The following is a 25459-nucleotide window of genomic DNA, read 5'->3' on the forward strand; positions in this document are numbered from 1 at the left end:
GATGATGAGTCTGGCTCTAGTTACAAGCAGTGGGAGGCTTTACCTTTAGCAGGTGAGTCATTACAACACGACATTCCATTTTAATGCTGTTATGCAAAACGTTTTTTGATGTTTTCTTATGATGTATGGATTGTGCAGAATTTATGAAAGAAGCAATTAAGTGGGTGGTGCCTGTGAGTCAGGATTATATTTTAAAGTATGCTCATTTACTCAAGTAGTACTATCATTATTCTGAGCACTCCTACCTCTAAGACCTTAGCATATAGATGGATGATGTTCTTTTACCCCTTAATAGTTCTTTACCTTTAATAGTTCTTTACCTTTTCTTTCTACTAGTAAACTCCTTCTTCCCATTATAAGCTAACATTAGTAAAATAGTGAATTCAACTGACTCTTGTAGCCTGAGACAATATTATGAGGTGACATCTTTACCTCATAATATTGATTTTTTAATAGGCTTCGGTTAAAGTGAACTGATTATAGGAAGCAGATGGGTGCTTACTGGTGAGATATTGTAGTAACAAAACAGTTTCAGTGGCTTGTGAGCTAACAACCGTACAGGGGATAAGCCTTTAGGTATATATTGAACGTAAAAGGTAGTCTTGTATTAGAGCTTCCTGGAGAGAGGATTCTTAAGTGTGGCTGGGTTGGTTGGTTGGTTAAATACTTTCTCCAGTTCATTTAATATGGCTTGATTTTTATTTATTTTTTTTTGCATTGGAAGATTTCTTTCTATAAATTGCAGTTGTACTATGCCACCTTGAAATGGTCTGTCAGCAGTATGATATAGATTTTTTTTTGACGTTCTAATAGTGCATAACTTCTTCAGAAAAAGAAATTACTACTGTTTGAAGATCACAATGTATTTGTTAATCATTTATCCTAAAATGTTTAGTTACAATTTGTAGTTCTAGTCTGCAGTGCATTTGAGAGATTTGCATTATAAAGTAAAACATTCCAGTTAAAATAAGATTTGCTCATAAATGATTCATTTGGCAGTTATTAAATCACCTTCTAACTCCCATCTGCTGTAAGGAGTTTATCAGAGTACTGTAATGGCAAGGCAAACAGCTGGCTGTCTATTAGCCATTTAAAGTTGAAAAACCACTGGCCAGTTTACTATGTTAAATTTGTTCTTTACAGGGAGTTATTTTACAAGCTGGATGGTGTTGGAAGGATTTTTCTTTTGTTTTGTTTATGAATACTTTATTTCTGTGGTAAAGGAAGGATAAATGAGGTTTGCATACCAGGAAATGTTTTAGTACCACATAACTAGATGGAGTGGCAGTTAGATGGCCAAAGGCCACTTCAGAATTAGTGTGCCATTTGCTTTTGCTGTAAACAAAACCCAAATCTGCTTGCCCTTGCAAAGCTAAGAAAACGAGCTCACTGCCTGGCAGTTGGGCATGGAATGGGAAGATGACTCTGAAGCAATTCCCTCATAAATGTATTTTGCCCTCACTTAGTGTGGTGCATAGTCATGCCTTTTGTTTTACATGTGTGTGAGTATAAACTGAACATCAACAAAGATTTTGAGAAGTATGGGGATCATGTACAGTAGTGTCCCTACCTAGTGCATGTAGATAAACTGTTGGATTATCACATGACCTTTGTCACTGAAATGAAGAGGAAAGTAATCGCCCTAAAAAGTAGCGGGTAGCTGAACAGTGCTGTATATTTTGGTTTAGGTATTGTCTGCCTTTTATCCAGGCAAGGAACAGTAGCACAAATCTAAACCTTGTTTTCGACCAGTATGAGGGATGACCATATGGTTAAACATATGAAATATATGAAGTATTTCCGAAGACTTCAGCTCTTGGTTGGTTCGTTCATAACCAGATGCTTTTTCTCTTCATGCATAATTTCTGTTATGGGACTGCCAGAATATTGGTGGGTAAATTTGCCAGCAAGTCAGTCCACAGAGCTCTGGGATTGTAACTTAAGTGATATAGGTGCTTTTAATTTCACAGGTGTTCACAAAGTGGAGTTTATTTCAGTTTAGTTTATAGGCAATTTGCATTGGTATTTTTGGACTTCCAGACCATAGATAAGAGATCCAGTTTATATATAAACTTAATTCCTCAGTTAGTGTCAGCACACCTGATTTGCATTGCTGTCCCTTGGGCCCAGGCAGAGCACCTAAAGAATGCGCAAGGGCTCTGCAGGGATGTGGTTTTGTCTGCAGAGATCTAGACTGAAAAATAGATTCCAAATAGACTGAAGAAAACAGGTGCTTGATAACCTTGAAGTAGTTCATAGATAATACAGAATTTCAAGTGTTATAGAAATACAAACACTTATGTTTGCGTTCCTGGGACAATTCTTCAATACTGTTCTGAACTGAGAATTTTTCAGAGCAACAGGAGAGCTTTTTGTGACCAACACTAAACTTGAATTCTTCCTTAATGAAATTCTTTAATACTGGAGAGAACATATCCCTGCTCCTGTCTGTTCCTGTGTATAGATGCTTTGCTTCATTCCATTCTGGATTATAATGATTTGGGTTTTGTGTATGTGCTCAGAGAAGGTTTGTGGGTTTTTTTTGTTTCTTTTTGGCTTTTGGAGTCACTGTTTTACTTTTTGTATATTCTTGAGGGAAAACTCAGTTTGAATTTTGAATTCTGTTTATATAAGCATGCAGTCAAAATTGCCTACCTGTATGTTAGGTGCGTGGTTTTTAAACAGAATCTAGATAATAAATAGCATAAATACAATAAACAATTGGAGATAGATTATGAGCTACTGTCTTTTTAATCATGATCCTTTTCAGATGTAATCCTTAGATAAGATTCACACTTCCGTGACTTGCCCACTAATAAGGTAATAGAGAATTACACTCTAAGGGCCTACCAGCATCACTTAAATCAGTCACTTGTTTTTAGCATAAGCTCTGTGGAAACAGAAGCAGGACTCTTACATAAGACTTGAAATGCTAAACGTGGTATTTAGTTATACATGAGACATTCTGGGAAAATCTCAGGTGACAAGGAAAGATGCTTCAGAGCATTAATCCCAATATAGTAACACACTATATACTGACAAATATATCCAAGCTTAAGTAATTAAATCTTTTTTTAAAGACACACTATGATAAGGAGTAAGTGTCCTGAGAAGATTAATTTTTTTTTCCTCTTGTATACTACAGTTCAGTAGTGATCATTTGAAAGCCAGTGTCGTCTTTACCCCTTCAGCTCCTTTTTCTTTTAAGACCCTCAGGGATTGCTTGAACACTTAATGTGTAGTGTTTATTTTTTAATACCAATTGCACATTAAGTACAAATTTAGTATCTCCCATTACATGTATACCACATTATTACCATAATTTAATCTTGTTATCTTGTTTTCCTTTCAGTACATCCAGCTTCTTCAGAACAACAGTCTAACTATTTAAAACAATAGTAACCTGTGTCCTATATCCAAAACCTTTACTTCAAAGAAATTAGTGCTGAAACTTTTGAATGCCTCTGTTCTACCAGTGGGATAATTTCATCAATATTTGTTCTAAAAGAATACTAGTTTAAAACTCAAGAAATACTGTTTCATTCCATGTAACTCAGTTTGGTTTACTCTGATGTAAATCAAAAAGATCAAGCCCAGATCAGTGCTAGTGCAGCTCTGACGTTTTGAGCTGTGTTCTTGCATGTATTACAGGGCAGGTTTTGTGTTCTGCCAAGAAGCCTCTGGAGAATTTTTGTTGAATTCTTGTTGCATTGCCTGCATAAGGAAGAGTTATCAATAACTGTTTTTTATTTTTCTTTTTTTTTCTTTTTTTTCTTTTTCTTTTTTTTTCTTTTTCTTTTTTTTCTTTTTCTTTTCTTTTTTTTCCTGCTTCATGTAATGGCTTCTGCCCCTCTGTTTGAAGAAGTAGTCAATTCCATTTTTGAGACGCTTAAGGCCAAACTTCTGCATCTAATTCCAAATATATATTTGTGCTTCATTTAGCGTTTCTTGCTTTCTACATCCTGCATCAGAGAAATAAATGAATAGTGATAGGCACCAATTCTGTATCGCTAAAAGTACTATGATTTTTAAGTCACTGAGGTCAGTATAGAGAAATAGTCAAAAATTAAGATTCCCTTACCTTTTGTTTGTTTGTTTGTTTTTAAGACTGTGAGCTGGAAGCATTGGTGTGTAAATATTTTTAAATGTGTTCTTCTTCCATTCCTTATAAATATTTGGAAATGAAAAAGGCTATAAGCCTCCACTTAACCTCCAAACTGAAATACACATTTGATCAAGAGTTGAAAATGGGGGAGTGGTTTCCCTTTTAAGTGGTATAACATTATCCTACCAATTGCAGCTGCTGAAATTGCTTCTTTTTAAGGATCTAAGTGGACACCAGGTGAGATGGAGTATGGTCTAAGTTCTGGGGGGTTTTGCACAATGTGTGTAACAGGCTTTCTGAAGGTACATATCCTGATTGATAAGGTTTTTAAGATTTCTTTATTTCTTTCAGATGGATAAATGTTAAAGCCTCAATGACTTGAACAAGCAGCATAACATTTGTCATTATTTCCAAGTGTTTGGCTTGATTAGCTCTAAGAAAAAGCTGAGAGGGGAGAAGTTCAGTTTTTGAGCTGAACGTCACATGTTTCTCTAGACATTACTTGCAAGATGTTATCTAGTAAATTGCTAATGACTCTACCTAATGTGATGAATTAAATTCCACTTATATTCGTGTGGTTGGGTTTGTTATTTATTTATTTATTGCTAAAAATCGTAATTTTAGTATGTTGTTTCTCTAGCTTTCCCAGAAAGAAAATGGTGATTGTGGAGTTTCACTCCCTGGTGATATTTAAAAAATGGTCCTGAGCAACCAGCTCTAGGTGGCCTGGCTTTAGCAGGATTGGATCAGATGACCTCCAGAGGTCACTGCCAACCTCAACCATTCTGTAATTTGCCTTAAAAGTTAGATGGTGCTGGAGTGTAAAACTGCAAGCTGTTGTATATAGGTACACAGCTGTTTACAATAGAGATTTATTGTTTCTTTGCCTGAAGGGGGGTGTGGGGGGAATAAAGCAGTATGGTAACCATCAAAAATAGCCCTAGATGAAGATACCCCACTGTGTGCATGAAACTGTTTTTCTTCAGTTTTAATAGGATGGAACCTGGGTGTCAATCCAAGCTAGAAGTTGTGTTGCCATGTTTTGAAACACAGGATTAGGGCCAATTTTAAAAACAAATCCACAATTCTGTACATGTAATGCTATTCTTAAATGCATCCTTTATTTTTACTTTTCCGAAGATCTCATTTTTCCTAATAATTTCCCATGTTGTAATCAAACAATAGATTTCATCCAAAATTATAGCTAGCAAAAATAATTTCTCATTTTGAAACTAGTAAATGACTAGTGTAGAATGGAAAGTAAAATGTCTAATTGAGTTAATGTAGGCACTGTGTCAGTGTACAGCCATTGTGATTAATGAAGATTAATTTCCTTTAGAAAGAATATTCTACATAAGGGCCTACTCTTGTCAAAAATGAAAAATATTAATGAATGTAGGTTTAGTAGAGTAATAAGCAGTCTGAGTAAAGTACTTGAAAGTGCAAATTATCATTTGTTATTTGTATTTTTGCTAGTCAGGTTATTTTGTAGCTTTAAATGCTCTTCTTCATGGTCTGCTGTAGGTGTGGTTCTAGGTATGCAAGACTAAATTAAACTTTACTCAAATTATTCCATTGTAACTGAGGGAACTGACTGATGGAATGGGAGGGATTTTGGCTTTACCTCTTCCTAGTAGTGAACACAAATGTGTGGTCCTTGTTAGAAAACTGTTTGCTTTTGGGAAGGCAGCCAACGGTGAGTTCCTATGCTAAAAAGAGCTATTCTATGACTATGGATTGATTTCAAAGTCTGCTGTCAGTCAGGCTGAGATGTTGTTGAGAAAGGAATGACAAAAACGATGTATGTTTTATGTGCAACAGAAATGATAAGAAATGGACAAACGTTATTTGCATCAGTGTATTGAGCTATGAAGGTACTTGTGGAAACGTTCTTATCAAATATGTATTTGTGCCAAATAAAAAGCAGCAAAAGTTTATACAGAAACTCTTCCTTATCTCATGTAAAAAATAAAAATCTCCCACTGTAGTTTATCATGTAATTATATAGTAACAAGAAGTCTTTTGTAGGTGTTTTGCAAACTTTTTGAATCAGTGGTATTAAGATTTAATTAGGAAACCTCCAAGATTTTATTACACTAAATAGAATATATAAAAAGCTGGATGCATATAATCTGTTTTATAAGCATTTTGAGTTTTTTTTTGTTTTTGTTTCTTTTGAACAGTCACACTACCACTCTACCCAAGATGGTATTTAACAGATAAAAAAAGAGGTGCCATTTAGTGCTATTAATAGCTGTAAAAGGAAGTTTGACTAATATATCCTACTTCCCATTCTTGCACAGCAGTATTCTATAGAATTTCTCAGCAAAAATCAATGAATGTATTATTGAGTTTGACTTAGTATATTAAAGAAATCATGAGCATGTTAAGAAGCTTAAAGATTTAGAACCTGAATCTTGAAATCCTTTGTTTTCCCTCTAAGAAATTCTTATTCAAATATGAAGCTGCTATCTGTACCTAATGATTTAGATTGCTAGCTTCTGAAAAGCCTTTAAAGGAAAACTTGTCAGTTTTAACTTCCTGGTTTTGTGAAAGGTGAGGAAGTACTACTGCTCTTTCCATGAGTTTCAGCAAGAATAAGCAATTATCCTGTTCTGCATTAACAATATTATTAAATCTATTGATCCTCTTAGCAATTCAATAATCTGGATAATCATTTTAAATTTAATCTTTTATTTCAGAAAGAGATGTCTAGGCTTTTCAGGTAATATAAGAATGCCAAATTTTCTTTGATTTACTGGTGTAATATGCAAAGGGAAATGAACGTTGATTTTAGAAAACCAAAAGGATTATTTTGCTACCCAAAAATTCCCCTTGGAAAATAATTAGAACTATCTGATTTTTTAAAAGGTGCAGTCGTAGAGCTATATATATATATATATATATTCAATTTATATTTAACAATGAAATTACTTTCATATAAAACATGCCTTTTTTTGTTCCCATTTTTAGCTGAAAGGTATACCCAGAATAATCTAACTTTCTCTTCTAGGTTGCACATTGTGCAGTTTGAATGAATTCAGTGATTAGAAATAATAATAGAAGAGATGATGGATTAGTCATAGCAGTGAAAATTGCTGGCATATATCTAACAAGCGTTAGAATAGTATACATTCTGTCATCTTAGTTAATATTGTGTACGTTGGGTAAATATACGCAGACAAAATTGCCCTTAAATGTATTTGACTGTTGTGTTGGAAAATGTAGGCTTATTTTGTACATCAACATGTATATACTCACAGGGTTAAAAAGATGTTGTAGTTCTTAACTACATTTTATTGTTTTCTAACTGTAAATGTTAAAATGATTAGTTCAGGATTTTCCTTGAGGATTCAGTGGTGAAGAAGCTATTTTATTTACAGTACTTTAGGAAATAATCTCCCACTTTACTAAGTAGGCCTAGGAGCAGAACAAAAGCAGTATTGTGAAAGAAAGTATTGGGGAAAATTATGCAAGACTGAAATTTATACTGATAAATGTAGCGTGGAGAAGTTGCATGTACTGGACCAGATTCAGACAATAGGTCCAGATCTCCTGTGCTGATCTCAAGTGTGAAGGGGCTGTATTAGCATGGAGATAAGGGTGGAATAAGAATTAATGTGTGTATTCTCATCAAAAGTCCCAGAGCATAAGGTGTGCTCAGAATAGAGTGTTCCAAGACAAAGCATGGGAGCAAAGCTGTTGGCAGTGGGAATGGCTCATTGTGTTCAGTGGTGTGGGAATTTAGTGAAACTACAGCTGTACAATGTTGTTGAGTAATAATAATAATTTAAAAAAAAAAAAGTTCATCAATAAAATCAAAACGGGGGGGGGGAAGCCCAGTGGTGAAAGCTGCTTTGTTCTTTTATCTGTACTTGAGTTGTGTGCAGAAGAGCAGAATCCTTTCTGCTATGCTTCAGGCCTCCAGAAGCACAGCTGATCTTGGTTAGGATTTTTTTCCTCCAAAAACCTATTGCAGGTGCTGCTGGAGAATGGCTTTGATTTTTTGGAATTCCCTTCTCATGGGCTGATAGAGTACCTCCTTCTCAGAACATCAAAATGCATGTTGACTTTCTGATGGCATCATTCTTGTGGCATGATGTCTAGCTTTCTTTATGCAGATCTCACTTCTGACTGTTTCCTCCGCTTCTCAAGCAGTGCTTGTCTTTTTTAAAGTATGTCTTTTTTATTAAAAAGATAAAAAGCTCAGATAGTGGTTATTTCATATATAATTAGAAGAGGGATGAAATGCTTGTGCTTTTATGTTTAAAAGAAAAATGGCAGATTTTGTTTTTTCAGTTCATCTGCAGATGCAACAAAATCCAGAGCTTAGTTAAGAGTTCATGTTAAGTTATGGAGAAAAGCTCTTACTGTCTTTCTCTCATGGGTTAACTGGAACTAGACTGTTGTGCAAACACCTTAGCATTCAAAGGGCTTCTTTGTTTTTAACCTAAAGCCAGGAAAAAATTGTTGATATTGAAAACATTATCTTCATTGCAAAATACAGAACCCAAAATTTCATTTTTCTCTATTTGTAATTAAATTATATGGGAAGTAGAGAACAGTGTCGTAAAATGTTTGGAAGGCTAGAAAAGAATGTTCAGTTTCAGAAGTAGGAAAAAAAAATCAAGAAGTGAAAGTAAGCGAAGGTACCTCAAAAAAGGCAAAAGTCCTTTCTGTACTAATTGTGTTTGGGTATTGAGAAGGAGATGGAATTTTGTGACTCTCTGACTTCCACTATTAGGTGAAAGGGAGCCAGGGATTTTTTTTTTTTTTTAATAGAGGCTCTCCTGTAAAGAAGGAGGGCAACAATAGCTAGCTGTCACAACAAGCTGATATATACCTTTGATCAGCCAAATGAATGTTGCAGGCATTTCTTATAGAAAGGAGATTGCTTATCGATCTATATCAAAATATGCATGCTAATCCCAGGCAGCAGAGAGTATTTTCAAGTGGAGTTAATAATCTGATTGCTGTTCTGTCTGGTGCAATTCACTGAACTCGGAGCTCTAATCAGTCTGGGGTCTTGCAGTCAAATGTATTTTGCTGTTTAAATTTGGATTTGTGACATTGATTGAGGAGTCCTTGTAAAGGTGTTGACAAATCAAATTGTTTGTTCCAGTAGTGTTTTGCTAGAGATCAAGTCCAAAGTAATAAGCAGTGAATTTGTTCATTACTAGTAGGGTGAAAGGAATGATAAAATTCACCTGCATCATTATCACAGGCATAGTATCAATAAAAGATATGTTTTGAGTGAAGAAAATGTAGTAGTATTTGTGGGTAAATGTGATGAGTGATGAAAACTAAAATACAATACTGTAATTCAAGAATTATTTAATAATAGCTTGGAGAAAATATTATTTTTTAAACAACTTTACAGAACAATGAGAAGGGATAAGGAAAAACAATTTTTAAAACCTTTTTTTGGGGGGTGGGGTGATTTAAATGGGTTTCTTGTATTTAAAACTGTTAGTGAAAATACAGTTTGCAATGCAAGTGTTTGACTCAGTCTTACTCATGTGCTGTGGATATTCTCCATATATGTTAATTTTGTTTAGGTAAAATATTGAGAAGTGTATACTGAGATGTGTGTCGTGTTCGTTCAAAATGTAAGATTTTACAGAATATTCATTAAAAAGGATGTTGAAATGATTTTAGATGATCTTGTCCTTTTTACTAAGTCTTTAAGTGGGATTCTCAAATAATATATTGATCACTTTCTGTATATAGTACTGATTGTGCTTTGCCATTTGATGATTGTCTTCAGCAGTTTTTGTGAGAAGCATGTTTCCCTAAAATAATATTCCCACAGTTACTAGAATGTTTTATACTTTCTAAAAACTGGAATTTCCTTGAAAGATGGGAAGCTTTTTAAATGTTTCACACCTTCCATATGTATGTGGCAAATGCCTGAATAGTTTGGTTACTCTGATTCTTATTTTTGGGTAATGAATTATGTTTGCATTTGACTCTTTCTTTCATTTTGTTGTATGTTGCATACCAAACAGGTGAATCTGGTCAGGGCAATTAAATTATTGTTCCTGAGCTTAATCATCAGAACTCATGAGTATGAGAATAGCTTCCTATTTTCTGTTTCTCCCAATCAATTGTAATACCTCGTGCATGGAAATTGAGTTTGTGTCTTACTACTTAAGTCTTAGCAAAAAGAGCATTGACCACTTTTGTTTGTTTGTTTTCATAAAGTTTTCAAATCTGGAGCGATCCAAGAGCAGTAAAGTAATAATTCTCACTACACTGAATTGCATGACCATTGTCTGAAAATCCTGGCACGTGTGCACTTAACTCTCTGTTATGCACACATCCTTGGATGCCCTAGGCTTGCTATACTTTTGTGGTTTAGTTGTGTAGAGCATGGCTCTATCTCAGTGCCTTATAAATAAAATGCGTGATATGCAGCAGATTTACAGGAATTATGCATTTCTTTCTAATACAGTCTAGACAAAAAAATAGTGTCACTTTTTAACAGTAAAATAAAACATGCGTAATGGTTAGTGAAATTGTTTATTTTCCAAAAGGAAAGAGAGAAATGCAGATTTTGGTAGGAAAAAAAAAAGTCAAAGTGGCTTTGTAAATTTTTTTCTTTGACATTAAAATAGAACATCATCATATAGACATTTGAGTAACTTGCTAAAACTTACTGAAAGAATTTTTATGGGATTCTTTTTTAATGTCATATCATCAATATCAAAATTTTTTCTTAATTCTTTTAAAAGAAATTTTAGAAATAGACTTGTTCAGAAAATTGTGACAGTTTTGGAGTGTTGAGATTTATCCATATTCTGTAACAGAAATATGTCAAAACATTTTAAATTGAATTTTATTTATTATATAAGGATAAAACTCAAGGTAAGGAAGATTGGCCATCCCAATCCCAGAGTCCATCCAAGTTCTAAAGTTCCTTTTTTTCTTATCTGAAGACAGTGTCTTAGGAATGAAGAGCGTGTCCTAGGAAATACTTTTTAAAATGTCTATTTTTTTCTGCTCCAAAACAAGAGGTTGTAATAGGAAATGGTATGGCAAATAACAAAAATACAAAGTACTGGAGTTAGTCATGGATTCTTTTTTTGTTTTTTCTAATTCTTCCCTTAATTGGGCTTTGAGTTCTTTTTGTATTTGTGCTTTCTTCCTGCTGCGTGTTGATTTAATGACTAGCCAAATGTTATTAAACATTTTTCCTTTTGCAATATGATTATGTTCTCAGTTTGATAGACTGACCTTTTTCTTTTTTTTCCTCTTGACATGCATGTAATTCATCTCATCAAACATATTTCTTTTGATGGTTTGCTATTCTTTCTGTTCCCCCATTTAATTTCAGTGTCTAGGGCCCCCTTCTGTTTCAGAGAAAGCCAGTGAAATGTCTAAGACTGTGCAGTCTGAAAGCATTTTTCCTTTATAGTGGTAACTTTTTTCTTTTGTAGCTGAAATGTTTCTCTTTTCTTACAGGAAGGTCTCCTGGATTCACTGACATGGATAATTTTGCTTTCTTTTTGTATCCTCAAGTAGCCCCTCTCTACCACCCACATACCCCTTGGTTTTTTTTTTTTTTACTTTTTTTGCAAGAGTTTTGTGTCTGAGAACCATGCCACATCCCACACAATCCTTTATGAAAAAGAAAAAATGTAAACTATATAACCCTTCCAGAACATGTTTTGAAACCACAGCAGCCATCTGGTTTTCCAGAAGGCCTGCTGTTCTTTTCATGTTTGGAGGAATAGTTTGATAACAAACTTGTCTAATAAATATAGAGCTGAAAGACAACAAATAAGTGTTCGCTGTCTCCTGACATTTTTGATGTTTTCCTAATTTATAACATTAAAAATGGTTGAAACAGATGGGGTTTAATATATTCTCCTGTACAAACACATGGCTTAAGTTGTGTACAATATCAGTGTGTTGGATTATGCATACTCTATCAGATTTCACTTCATCCGTTTATTCTGAGTTTCTCTACAAGAACAATATTTAACTACTAGCAAACATTTTTTTTAAAGGTAATCTCTTAATAGTCATAAACCAACCTAAATTTGCACGTAATATAGCATAATCTGTAATCATCTGTATAAACAGATTGCTTTGTTTTGTGATTGGATTAATCCTAGAAGATAACTTTGCTGGTCAAGTTGCAAATATTTATTTGATCATCTTTTCTGTTAACTGTATTGTAGGAATTTCTTTAACCCAGCATTGCCTGATCTGATTAAATGCTTAGCTGAAACGTGTTTTGAAATTAACAGTAATGTATGAGTTTGGAAGCACCTATCCATGTCACCAAGGAGTAGGAATATGTTAAAGGATGTGAATTAGTTCACAAAATTAAGTTGGTGCAAATTCCAGGTGTGCCTGTGCAACTTATCATCCTCCTCACTTCACCTCAATGAATGCATAGTTTTCCTGCTACCGCCACAACAAACATTGGATTGAGGAGAGTTGTCACTTCTTCGTCTGAATGAAGCTTGCTGTCAGAGATGGAAAAGAGTGGATGTTATGAAACATAGTTCAAGCAAATAATTTATTCAAGTCATTATGCTAACTGGACTCACCTATATTTTTATGGGAAGTTTCACCTGTATAATAGAGTAACATAGTGTTGGAGAACTGTCAAGATGTGTAATGGTTCTAAGCAAATTTTGAGATCAGCAGTGGAACACAAGAGAAAGTGTCTATGTCTTCCTACTGCACTTCATATTGAAACATGGGGTAGATGCTCATCTGATTTGGAAATACCTGTGCAGTCATACTGTAGTTTATTTTATTTTTGCACAGAAAAAAAAAAAGCACATAATCAAATTTAACCTATTTTTGAGTTTTTTTTAACCATGGTATGCATTTTAAATGACTGCTTCTTTCCACAAGGTGATCTGTTTAGTTCTGTAAATATATTTTTCTACTTTAGAGGGGTGGATACACCCCTAGAGTGCGGAAGATTCTGGCTCTGACCCAGCAAGACACTTAAATCACCTGTTTAACTGCTTGTATGTTTAATGTTAGTGAAGTACTGAAGAGGTTTGTGATCAGAGCAGTCAGTATGTATTGAAATCATGAAAAGGTTTGTGCAGTCTAAATTAACAATTAGTCTAGCCAGATTTTTCAGGAAGATGAGGTCTGGATCAGCTTTGCAAAATTTGGGAATATATAAAATTGCTGTTTTCCACCTGACTTATTTTTCTTTAAAAGGAGGTTTTAAAACAATTTTCTATCATAAATTCAGCAGTTTGACTCTTCGGTATGCTAACAAAAATATTCAAATAAGCTACTAACTTGCTTTCTACCAAAATATATTTCTTTGCAAACTCTTGACTTTGTAACATATCTTGTAGTTCTTTCTTGTAATTAGATGTTGAATCTCCTTTTCTCCTTGACTTAATTGTTGGATGGTGAGGCTGTTTATGTTGGCATTTTCACATTATCTAGCTCGTTGTCCACCTGGCTATTCACTATACTGTACATTAAATTTGCTTAATTTGGTTTATTTTACAGAATGAAATGGCTTTTATACATATAAATATTACACCTCTTCCAGTATCCTCAAACATCTATTACTGACATTTTGTTACTTAGATGATGATTAAAGTAAGTGAGAATTTGGCTTGTATATAGCCTAAAAGTGTCAGAGTTTATAGAACTTCTACACTTCTTTATCTTAAATTGGTCTCATGTAATAACTTTGAATGCAACAAAATGCCTTTCAGGAGGAAAACACCTGTGATTGTACTTGCTGCTTTCTTCTGTCATCCACTTTGTTTTTATGTAAAGTTTCTCTGGAAGGCCTGATTTAAGGAAAGTGTTTAAATATATCAGTCAATCTTAACTATAAAATAATTCTAAAGGAAATGTGTTTTGTGGGTGTATGGATGGCTTTTGTACAAAAACTGCATCAAGATTGTTAAATTGAGCGGTAGCCACCTCATGTAGTCAGGACTGTTTGAGACTTGGGATCAGTGCTGGTGTAACCACTGCCACAGTTTCCAATTCTGGGAGGTTGAAGAGGGACCTTCCAGCTGACACACTTACTGTGCTTGAGTATTTTGCTCAACTGTGGCTGTGGTATGATGGACAGAATTGAAATATGTGAAGTGTAAGATGCCTGTTTTGTGCAGGTAAATTTTGCAAAATTTATGCAAGATGTAGGTCATATCAGAATTTATTTATTCTTATGCAGTTGGTGCACAACTCATTAAATCTTAGATAAGCTTAGGCATGTTTTAAAAAGATGTGTCACTTCTAGGAACTTGTCTGTCAGCCAGTACCCACGCTAAATTCTGGTAAGTATCAAAAGGAAGCATCTCAGGAACTGCTAATTTGGCAATTTCTAATTACTGTCTCACCTCGAGTACTGTGTGCAGTTCTGGGCACCACAGTACAAAAAGGACGTGAAACTGTTGGAGAGTGCCCAGAGAAGGGTGACGAAGATGGTGAAGGGACTAGAGGGGAAGACATATGAGGAGTGGCTGAGGTCACTTGGCCTATTCAGCCTCGAAAAGAGGAGGCTGAGGGGAGACCTCATCGCAGTCTTCAACTTCCTCACGAGGGGGAGTGGAGGGGCAGGCGCTGATCTATTCTCTTTAGTCACCAGTGATACGACCTGCTGGAATGATATTAAGCTGAGGCAGAGGAGGTTTAGACTGGACATCAGGAAGAGGCTCTTCACTGAGAGGGTGGTCACACACTGGAACAGGCTCCCCAGGGAAGTAGTCACTGCCCCGAGCCTGCCAGAATTTAAGAAGCGTTTGGACTGTGTACTTAGTCACATGGTCTAAAATTTTGGGTAGACGTGTGGTGCCAGGAGTTGGACTTGATGATCCTTATGGGTCCCTTCCAGCTCGGGATATTCTATGATTCTTTTTTCTGCTCCACTCTTAAAAAAAAAAAAAAAAAAAAAAAAAAGCATGTTATTTAAATTGTACTTCAGGACTATGTGAAACTGCAAGCTGTGAAACCTTGTTTTTCTAATTCACCTATTGATCTTAAATGTAACATTAAGCTTTAGGTTTTACATGATTGGAGATGTATCTCTATTCATATCAGAGAATCTGTGAACTGGTGTTCAATTTTTCATTCTGAATGTTCAGGAACAGGTAATGCTTTCCTAGGATTTCACTGTAATGGAGTTTTTAATTTTGTTAGTTTTGTTAGTTTTGTTAATTTTAATTTTGTGGGTGGTTCTTTCCTCTTGTGTTTTTGAAATATTGTCACCTGCATGGCCCATAGGATGCTTAAAGTTATGATGTGGATAAGGGTTTTGTTAAGTCCATGTTTGTTCCATTTGTACTTAAAGTGACCATATCTTTTGTGTGCATGAAGGTCTGTTCTTTGTGTTCTTTGCACCTTTTATTTGCTTTTTGTCTATGGGAAAATGTGTAATTATCTGCCCCTAACTAGCATAAAGAATATATTATTTCCTGAGCATTGTAGCTTTTATTTTAAATTATTCTTCAAGTTTTCATAGGGTCCATTGAAACAAAGAATGAATGTTTTTCTCAAATCTTACTCTTCAGTTTCAGTTGAGTACAAAAATGTAACTGTTCTTAAATGTTGTATGTGAAACAACAAATCTATAAGCTATAGGCCGGCTCAACTAGGTTTTACATTATAGACCACCAGCAAATGTAATTGTATTCTGTACATTTGATGAAAAGTACAATATATACCCTCTCAGTAAGGGTTCTTTATTATGAAAGGGCTAGGTATTGCTTGGGTATTAACTATACTGTACTAAAACCCATAAACACCTTTTTACGCATAGAGTGCACACTTCAATGCAACAATCAAATGCTTTTCTATAAATAACAAACTTATGGAAAAAGAGGCCTTTGATTGCTTTCCAAGAATGCATTGAAACCTTAGAGGGACTCTATTTGATTCCAGGAGTTCAGTGCTAGTTGGTGTGTATCAATATCAGATTTCTCATTATTATTATAAAATAAGCTTTTATTTTAGCATCACAATATGCATTGGTTGCAAATGTGAGTTTATCATGCGGGTAAATTTAAATTATTTTCAGGTAAGGCTGTGAATACTTTAACATCTCTTTGTACGCAACAGACAGGTGCTTTTTTTTTTTTTCTGGGAAAGTAAATACCTACTAAACACGCAACTGAAGGGTGTGGAGGGTGAGGGGCAGCTTTCCTCTGGTGGTTCCTCGAAGTTGCAGCTGAGTCAGACTTTTCTACAAGTGATCACAGTGAAAAAAGTCAATTTTGTTTTATGTCTGGAACAGGTGAAGCCTAAATGCTAAACGCACATTTGGTTGAATGTTAAATGGTAGCTGCTGGTGACATCAATCATTTAATTTCATTGTCAGTCTGAGTAAACAGCAGTTGTTTTGTCTAAAGGTGGGACTGAGTTATGGGTGGCCTAACTGCACGGCAGATGGAATGTGGTTGCCTGTATGTATGAATACTATCATCTAGCTATTAACATACATGGTACAGATGGTAATTTGTAACTGAGTACATAAAGCTGAAAACTACAGCAAAGTAGTGTAATTCATGAAGAACAGTTTGCTTGCTTTGCAGTGCATTATATATGCACTTCATATTTATATGAATGAATGAAAGGTGGCTAGCAATTATAGGTTTCCTTCTAGGAATTCTTACTTATGCCCCAATTCTAAAACTAAACCAAAATAGTCTAATTATTGTAGTTGTAGAAATCTTTTAGGTAGTAAAATCTAAACTACTTATTTATCCTTGAGAGCTCACCTTTTTGAAAGAGCATCTGCTTTTCATTGAAAATGTATTTTTGCCAAACTGTACATCTGGGAAGCTTGAGGCATGAGGAAGTTAACAACTTGCACAAAATGACAGTTTGACTTCGATTAGGAGTCTTGATTTCATAGTCTTGGTGGTTTGCGCTGCTTAGTCAATCACCCTGCTTGCTTCTGGTTTTGTAAAGCATACAGTTAAGAAATAGATTGTTTTGTCTCCTATTCTTATTAATATTCTTATTAATATTACCACTGGTTGGAAGAACTGGTCTCGCTAGCTGATTTGTGTTTTTGTGGAAACATACTGGCTTCCATATACTTTTGGCAGGATACAGGAAAGCCTTTGTGGTTTTCCAGCAGCTGATTTAGAGGGTGAAAGAAGCATCAGTTTTTCTGACTTTTCCCTGAGGAGTGCCTTGGAACATGGAAACTGTGGGATTCCTGTTTTCTGTGTTCTCAGGATTTGTTGGGTCCTTGCTTAAGTGTGTTATAGGCTTGTGGGGATGTATAGCTGTATCGCTACTTGGGAATGTGCAGGTTTCAAAATTGATTCAACATAACAATTAGCTTTTTGAAAGCCCTAGAAGCAGTCATTCTAAAGAGCTAACTCCCCAGGGATGCCAGATGTTGTGGTCAAAAATAGAATCAAATTGTTTTATTATTACTACAGTGATTTCACTTCTAATTTTTTTGTGACTTCATTTGCAAAGACCTAACCCTGTTATTTTCTTTTTTTTACTTACCAATATTTATTTTAGTACACTAATCCATTCCTGAGAAAATTGTGGTTTTTGTTTGTTTGTTCTTGTTGGTTTTTTTTAAAGATTTTGTAGTTTCAACAACATTGCTAAGTCTGACACCTGTTCAGGTGTTTGAATAGATGTTTCATTTGCAGAGGACATTGGGTTATAGTACAACTTTGCTCAAATCATTTTCTCTGTCTCAGTTCTATATTTATAAAATTATGATCTTTCACTAATTTCTATCTGATACACTGAGATTATAAACCCTTTCAATCATAATAATCTCTTATATGAACTCCATTTTGCTCTCAGGTCTGTGGACTTTCACAGAAACATTTTCCTCCTAAGCCATGCTGATAAGGCCTCAGCACCTGAATGCTTGGTTAGAGCCTGTACTGAAGTAAATTGCAAGTTGTGTGTGCTGTATGAGGGGGCAGCTGAGAAAAAAAAGGTTTTCTGTCAAAGGAGCTTACATTCATTACCCTGAAGGACAACAAAAGAAATCTGAAAATTCAAAACAAAGTGAAAATAGCTGGTTGATAGATAAATATCAAAAATAATTCTTCAGAAAAAATATAGGGGGGATAAGTATTCTCTCTCAAATATCCCACAGTATTTAGAAAGCAAATAGTGTTTTTAGTAGACATGAGTATATCTAGTCCTGTTTCTTCCTTGATGAGTGGGCGGAATCATGCACATGTGGACAAAAGCACACAAGCCTATGACAAAGATGACACAAAATGTAAACGTGAATTTAGCTTTTGTATTTGTTTCTAGTAATGGTAAGGTTTATTTTTCATAGGCTGCCATAAACATGATTTGATGCAATCAAGTTAGGGAGGAGCTTGCTGATTTTCAGTTTTATGCTACTGTAAATATTTAATCAAGTTTTAAACATTAAAGGAGCACTTGGGCTTTTCTTGTACTGTTTTCCCAGTAGAGTTGTAGATCTTATTAAAAACATTCATTATGTTGGTAGAGCACTTCTAAATGAATCAAGCCTAATACCCTGGTTTTTCACCTCTGAAAGAATGGGTTCAAGAGTCTAGTTCAGGTCACAAGTTAAATTAGCTTGGTAACCCTAGCATAGCCCCTTGTGGATGGACATACTGCTGCTTGCAATTCCCCCCCCCTTCCAAAAACCAAGTCATTGTTTTCATCTTTACCTACCACTTAAAGACATTGAGTTTATAATATGCAAGCATATTTTGACATTAAATATAATTTTGTGATTGGATGTACTGTCTTAAGTGGTGTTAAAGATCCAATTTTTATAAAGTATTTATTAAAGGAAAAAAACAGAAACACGACTTTTTTTTGCTAATTCCTATAAAGAGCCATCCATATTCTGCTTATAGCCTTATTTATTTTGATAACATTCTGAGTCTTTTATAGAAAACTGCAAATCTATTTGGTCTGATGATAGCATATCTATTATTTTTTCACTTTTGGTTAAGTTTCCGATACTTCTGAGTAGGTAAGCTTCAATTATTTAAATGTAAATAAAAATGAAGTCTTGAATATGCAGAAAGATATAACAATATGTTGCTTTTATTTTTTGCTATTATCGTGTCCATATTTTTTAATGGACAAAAGTCATCTGGAAGAGTAACTGTAGTAATTAATATGTTTGAAAACCTCAGCAAGGCTTTTTTTCCTACGTTAGCAGTTGACTCTAAATGCATTCTTTGGATTCTTAATCTTCCCGTTCCTGTACTGTATCCATACTGCTGTTTGAAGCCTCTGATCAGTTTTGTCATTCTCCCTCTGATTACAAGGGTAATATATTTTTATTTGGCATAAGTGTATGTATATATTGGTGTGTTTTGGTTGGTTGTTTCCAAAATACCTTTTCATAAATACATTTTCACAAGTGCACATGCCCACAAGTGTGTAAGTCCTTCATATGGGTTCTAATAGTAAAAAATGCTGCCCAGCAAACCGGCTCCTGCCTGTCCTTGGTACAGTACAGCATGCCCTGATTCACGTCATTCCACATACTGTTAGAATCATTGCTTTTTTGGTTCATAGCCTCAATGATATGCTTGCCTGCAGTTCTAATTAACTGTACTCGCAGACTGATAACTGTTGGGTTCAACAGAAATGAATTCTTTTCCCTTTGAAGGACCCCTTTAATTTATTTTTTTTTTTGCTGGACCAATGGTTTCAATGGATGACATTTGTCAACCCTGCCTTTATTGGGGAATGGTGATGCCCAGCTTGGATGATGCAAAATTGATGTCAATAACCTCCTTCGTCATTTTTGCTTAATTCCTCTTTTTGTGCCTTTTGTTTTTCTCATAAAAATCTCCAAATATTAGCTGATTTTGTCCAATTTTCATTCTACCTGTAGGGAAAAAAAGCTTTTGCTGCTATTATGAGGGACAGTCAAAAGTACGTTCCAAGTCAGAAATTAAATTGTATATATAGACATTAGGGAAGACTCATTTCAGCTAGCTGTATTGGAAAGGAAATAAATACTTCTGTCTCTGGCCCACTAAATAGGACCATGTCTCTGACAATTACATTTTGAAATAAATTTTAATGATCACCCTGTTACCTTTTGCTCTGTTATCCAAAGTACCCACCTGTCACCCTGAAGTTAAAAAGCTTTCACAAGAAGAGGAACTTCTCCTTTCTTGTTTGTACAGTACATGTGATTTTGTGCTTGTAGATTCTACTGCAATGCTTCATGCTATTTTGTATGACTTTTTAAATTATAAAATGGCTGCAGAATAAGTTATCATAAATGCGATTTATTTGGGTGGATTCTTGGCCTTAGTATATAGTCATGGGCTCAAGAGAAAAATCATGTGGAGGAAACGTAGATGTACCTAGAAAATTGTACCAATAACAGAAAATTAAAATAGTTTATGCATTTGCAGCTTATTTTTAGCTTTGTTTGAAGTTCTTAATTTATTTAATTGGCATAAAGATTAACTTTTTTTTCAAATGTGTAACTCTTGAAAGAATGCAGAAGAAAGAATTGGTGTGTACTTATTCTGTACTGTAAGCCACAACAGGATTTAGTTGTACTTACAGCCAATAAATAATGCAAGACAACCCTGTTTGACTAGAAAGACTCTGGGAAAGCACAAAATCTTACTTCATTATTTTTGATATTGATTTGTCATTAAGAAAATATGTTAGTTATGGTTAAATTGATCTGAAACATTCATTAATATAGGTGATATATTCCAACTTTTTGCTGCTGTTTCATATCCCTAATATCTCAAATTAAGCAATGCAGAAAAAAGCTACTTGTACTGAATATTTTCTTCTGAATTTTGTTCTGAAAATAGGACTGAAGATCTAAGGTGATGGGTAGATACAAGTCAGAAGTCTATATGAGGCTTGCTCCTAGTAAGGTCAGATATAGTTGACATCATCTATCTATAAAATGGATTAAACACTACTTAGCAAGATGGGACATAATATATTCACAATTATGTCCAGAGAATTAATGATCCCAAAGTGCAGAGAGGTGCTATGTTGGAAGGGGATATTTCTTCCGACACTTTTTAATATCCCACATAGATTTATTCCTTATACTGTTACTTACCTATATCATTTGTCCCAGCTAGAACTTCTTTGTCTATTCCACACACTTGAGAATCTTCACATACTCCTTCACTTTTAGAGTTGGGAGCAGTTCTGAAACTCACCGTTTATCAGAAAATCAAATTTATTTCTGTCCTTTTGTGAAGCTCATCCTCTGCTCCTTACCTTTCTTTAAATAAACAATCCAAAAACTCTTGCCAGCCTGAAATGCAAAATGGTAGCATGTTTGGCTCTTTCACAATAAGAGGGTGAAAGTCTAATGTTTCATATTTGTTTCTTTTCTTTAACAAAAAAAAAAGGTAATTTAGACTTATTTTATTTTTAAGATATTATAAAGCTGCATTATTCACTTATTTTGATCCCCACAAGAAGTTTTCTAAATTAAATGACACAAAAATACTTGGCAGAAAATCATAGTAAGTTCTGTGAAATGTGTGGTATTGAAATACCATATATAACTATGTTTATATGCTCTCCAGCATGTCTGTATTTGAGGGACACACTCCTGGAAAAAGGGATTCTTTGGACACCTGTTTCCAGATTCTACTTTTATATGAAGTTTGCCTATTTGGTTCTGTAGGTGGCTTTGTTTTTTGCTGAACATAAACTGAAGCAAACCTGAGAAACTGTGAAATACTCTTAATAACTATCAGTCTATGAAGAGTTCTGTGCTGGCTCTGAACAGGAGCTCTTTCTTAATATTTGAAGGAAAAGCAAGTACAATGAAAGTGAAGGCAAATAGTATTAACCACTAAGGTTAATATACTAATAAAATAATGACATTAGCCTTTATGATTGAAGCATCAGTGGTAGAACACAGATCCCATAAGGAGGATTCTTCAGGTCTTGATGACTCCTTTTGGGATGGGAGAGATGGAAACCGAGGTGGGAGAAGGAGAATTCTTATATCAGCCCCAGGCAGGTCGTGGTTATCAGTTGCAGTCAAGTGCAAAGTATGTGTAAGGCAATTTTTATTATTCTTTACTATTCTTAGTAATCAGAGTTAGTGTTTGTTTAAGAGTTAAGAACCGTATCTTATCCATATTCAGTAGCATTTTAAATGCCATTGCACTCAAACATTTCTCTTCGTTCATTGTTATACACATCTCAGACTGCAGCTATACCAGGCTTCTTCTAATGGCTGCATTGTGAACTTAGCTGTAGTTTATAAACAGTTCTTTACTTTGCTCAGTCTGCTGCATTCAGGAAGGCTAAGTAAGAAGAGTAAGTTACAAAGCACTATGATTATAAATATCTTAGCTTAACCGTACCCAAGCATCTACAGGATACAGCCAGAAATTTTGGACTGAGAGAGTTACTATACGTAGCATTCTGGACCATATTTTAAGCTGTTTTAACAGGTCTTTCATACTGTCTGTGTAATGTCAAAATTTGCAGATGTTTCACTGTACTTCATGACATCTGGGCCTAAGAAGCTATCAAACATCATAGTTCATGTTCATATTTCAAACTTCATCAGACATGGAGATGAACCAGATATGCCTGTTAGAATTCCTCACACTTCTGCCAGCTAAGACCTGGAAGGAGGGAAACACTCAGAAATTTTAGGTCTCTTTCTGACATTCATCAACTACAGCTACAGTAATACTGAAAGCATGGTGTGCTATCCAATAATATATAGTAACTTATTAACTTTGATTTAAATGAATTTTATTATCTGTAGGAATGTGTATACATTAGACACAAGCTTAAATTCAGTATAAATACTTACACTGGATAAGTATTTTTTTTATATTGCCAGTATGGACAGTAAACCATGGAACTACCCCTGACAATGACATTTTGTGATAAATTTTAATGATTACCAGCATCACCCTGTTACCTTTTACTCTTGTTATCTGCAATATCCAATATTGGATATTGCCAAGGTAGACAGGGAGTAATCAGTTATAGCAAGATAAAAGAAGAAAGAGGAATAAGTGGTCTGACAAAATAATGTCACTGTTTAGCTTATTATGGCAAAAATAAGCATAATTTGTTGCATTTTCATTGTTATACAAAGATGTAAAAATGTATTTAATGTTGACTAAAAAGATATTACTGTATCAGCGTTGATTTTTTTTGCATTTTAACAATTACCAAAAAAAAAAAACTTAAAATTGTTTATACCTGAACAGTGACTGTATTTCCTAATTATTTTTCTGTATAATACTGCACAGTATTGGAATTGAATAGTTGTCAGGTTTTAAGTAGATTTTTTTCCACAGAATGCACTACTATAATGATATCTAGCGTTTCACATTTTCCAATGGCAAAGTACCATTATTAAGCTTCTATTTTAAACGTTTTTATCTTTAGTATAAAACTTAATTAAAAAAACAACCTTTTTTAATGTGTCCACTTCTGTTAATTTACAACATTGATACATAACGTCTATGTAGGTCATAAGTCTTGTTTTCAGAATAGAACCAGCTATTTTTAAGAACATCTAATGGTATCTAGAGAAAATCAAACATCTTGTCATTCTCTTATCCACTGTTATTGATGGTTCTAATTGGCACACCGTTTCTCTGGATTTACCTTGTATCAATGAGTTAAGCTGAGGTCAGGATGGAGGATTCAGACCTTTGAAACCTCTGGAAACCCACTTTGTGTGGAGGTTTTCTGCAGTGATTTTTTGTTGCATGAGAGTGAACCCCCATGTAGCTATGTGTTCTTGTCACTAAAGGATTGACATCACTCCCAGAGTGGTTTTGCTAATGATCTCATGCCACTTAAAAAATAAAAAAATAAAAATAAAAATACTGCGAACACGTTAATGACTTTGAGCTCTTTCAGTGTGCACTAGGTGAATGGAAAGCATACGGCAAAGTCAGTCCGATACTCCCTAACTGGACGTCGCTGGGGTCTGTTGATATTTTAGTTCCTGTTGACTAAAACCAAAGAGTGAATAGCTAAAAGGTATTCCATGCACTTCCTGCTTATCACATGATAAATTTAGCAGGAGCCTTAAAATGGGGAGATACTGTTAGATTCTGTCTGTTCTGGAGAAAATTATTTTTACTGAGATTTTAATGAACACTCTTTTACCTTTGTAGTATGTACATATTCCTTTTTTCAGTCTGAATGGAATGATCAACAGTTTTGTCTATTACACAGTATGAAAAAAACAACTAGGTAAAATACATCAGGAACCCTTCAAAATTACCTTTAGATGGGAGTTATTCTGCATGAATCTGATTTGTGTGCATGTATATATAATTTGTGTGTAAAGGACATTTATACATGCTAATAAATATGTAGGGGACTTTGTTGTTGGAAAAAGTTTCCTGCTGATTTTCAAGATTTTAGGAATTATCTATAAAACCAGTCATAGCCCAGTAAAAGCTATGGACAACATTTCCCCACATCAGAAAGCTTTCATAAAGAAGATCTTTCAAATACACTTTGAAATGAAATAATTAAAATGCATCTCTCCTCATTCTGCTGCCGTTTTATTTTAAATCAAAGAATGTCATATTGACACTTCATGATTTTTTTTAATAATCTACCATTTATAATGACCATGCTTAATTGCTCTAATTTAAAAAGGCGCTATCTGATTGCCTGCATGCATGTAACAAAAACCATAATTGTCTTGTGCAAACCACTGAATAGACTTAGGAATCTTCAATAACAAAATTACATTAATAGCATATGCTATTAAAGATGATTGATGGCAAAATTGGAAGCATACTGGTTTTACACCACACAAAAGCGTACGGTGCTTTGAAGATGGTTCTGAGAGTGTCAACAACAGTACAGAGAAGAAAAATAGTGTAATACTAAAAGTCCCACTTTACTAAAAGAAATGGTTGTAGTAGTGGGGTAAATGAAGTTTTATTTTACTTGAGATGACAATATTTGTCTACTTTTTCTGAGTCTCTTGTGATTATATTTTTCAATATATATTGTTTAAACCTGTTCAAACACCTACTTTATCTCAGAGAAGAATAAGAAACTTAATTTATAGCCAGATTTGCATTCTAGTTATCATCAGTTCCCAAAATCCTCTAGCTAAAGTGCTCTGATATACATTGACAAACAAAAACCAAAGCCAGAAGTTAAGACAAAAACAAAACACAACAAAACAAATAAACAAAAACAAACCTTCAGTTCCATATTAGCTCTCAGTTAGTTTAATCCATCTTTTACTTCAGTTCTTACTGTGAACATGAGTTCCACCAATCACTAATCCATTTGCAAAATTCTTTATTTGAAAGCCCAATTCTCTATTTTGAAGAAATCAAAACTCCTTAAAAGAATTAGTATGGGGAATGTGACGTAGAACATAATATTCCTAATGTGCAAGCTGGTTTAAGA

The 25459-nt window shown here is 34.5% G+C and overlaps 1 protein-coding gene across 6 annotated transcripts in view; it reads left to right on the top strand.

Annotated features, from left to right (window-relative positions):
* Positions 1 to 25459, top strand: part of LOC106045268 (uncharacterized) — a 312839-nt gene that overhangs the window by 40605 nt on the left and 246775 nt on the right. The window contains exon 6 of one of the 6 annotated variants that reach the window (XM_013195666.3): positions 11570 to 14017. The exons of the other annotated variants lie outside the window; for them this stretch is intronic. Coding sequence (XP_013051120.1) covers positions 11570 to 11591 — 22 coding nt within the window. The 3' untranslated portion in view covers positions 11592 to 14017. Of the gene's footprint in view, positions 1 to 11569; positions 14018 to 25459 lie in introns of those variants that run through there. 6 annotated transcript variants of the gene reach the window in all.

Source organism: Anser cygnoides, chromosome 12 (assembly GCF_040182565.1).
Source record: "Anser cygnoides isolate HZ-2024a breed goose chromosome 12, Taihu_goose_T2T_genome, whole genome shotgun sequence".
Classification (NCBI taxonomy): Eukaryota; Metazoa; Chordata; class Aves; order Anseriformes; family Anatidae; genus Anser; species Anser cygnoides.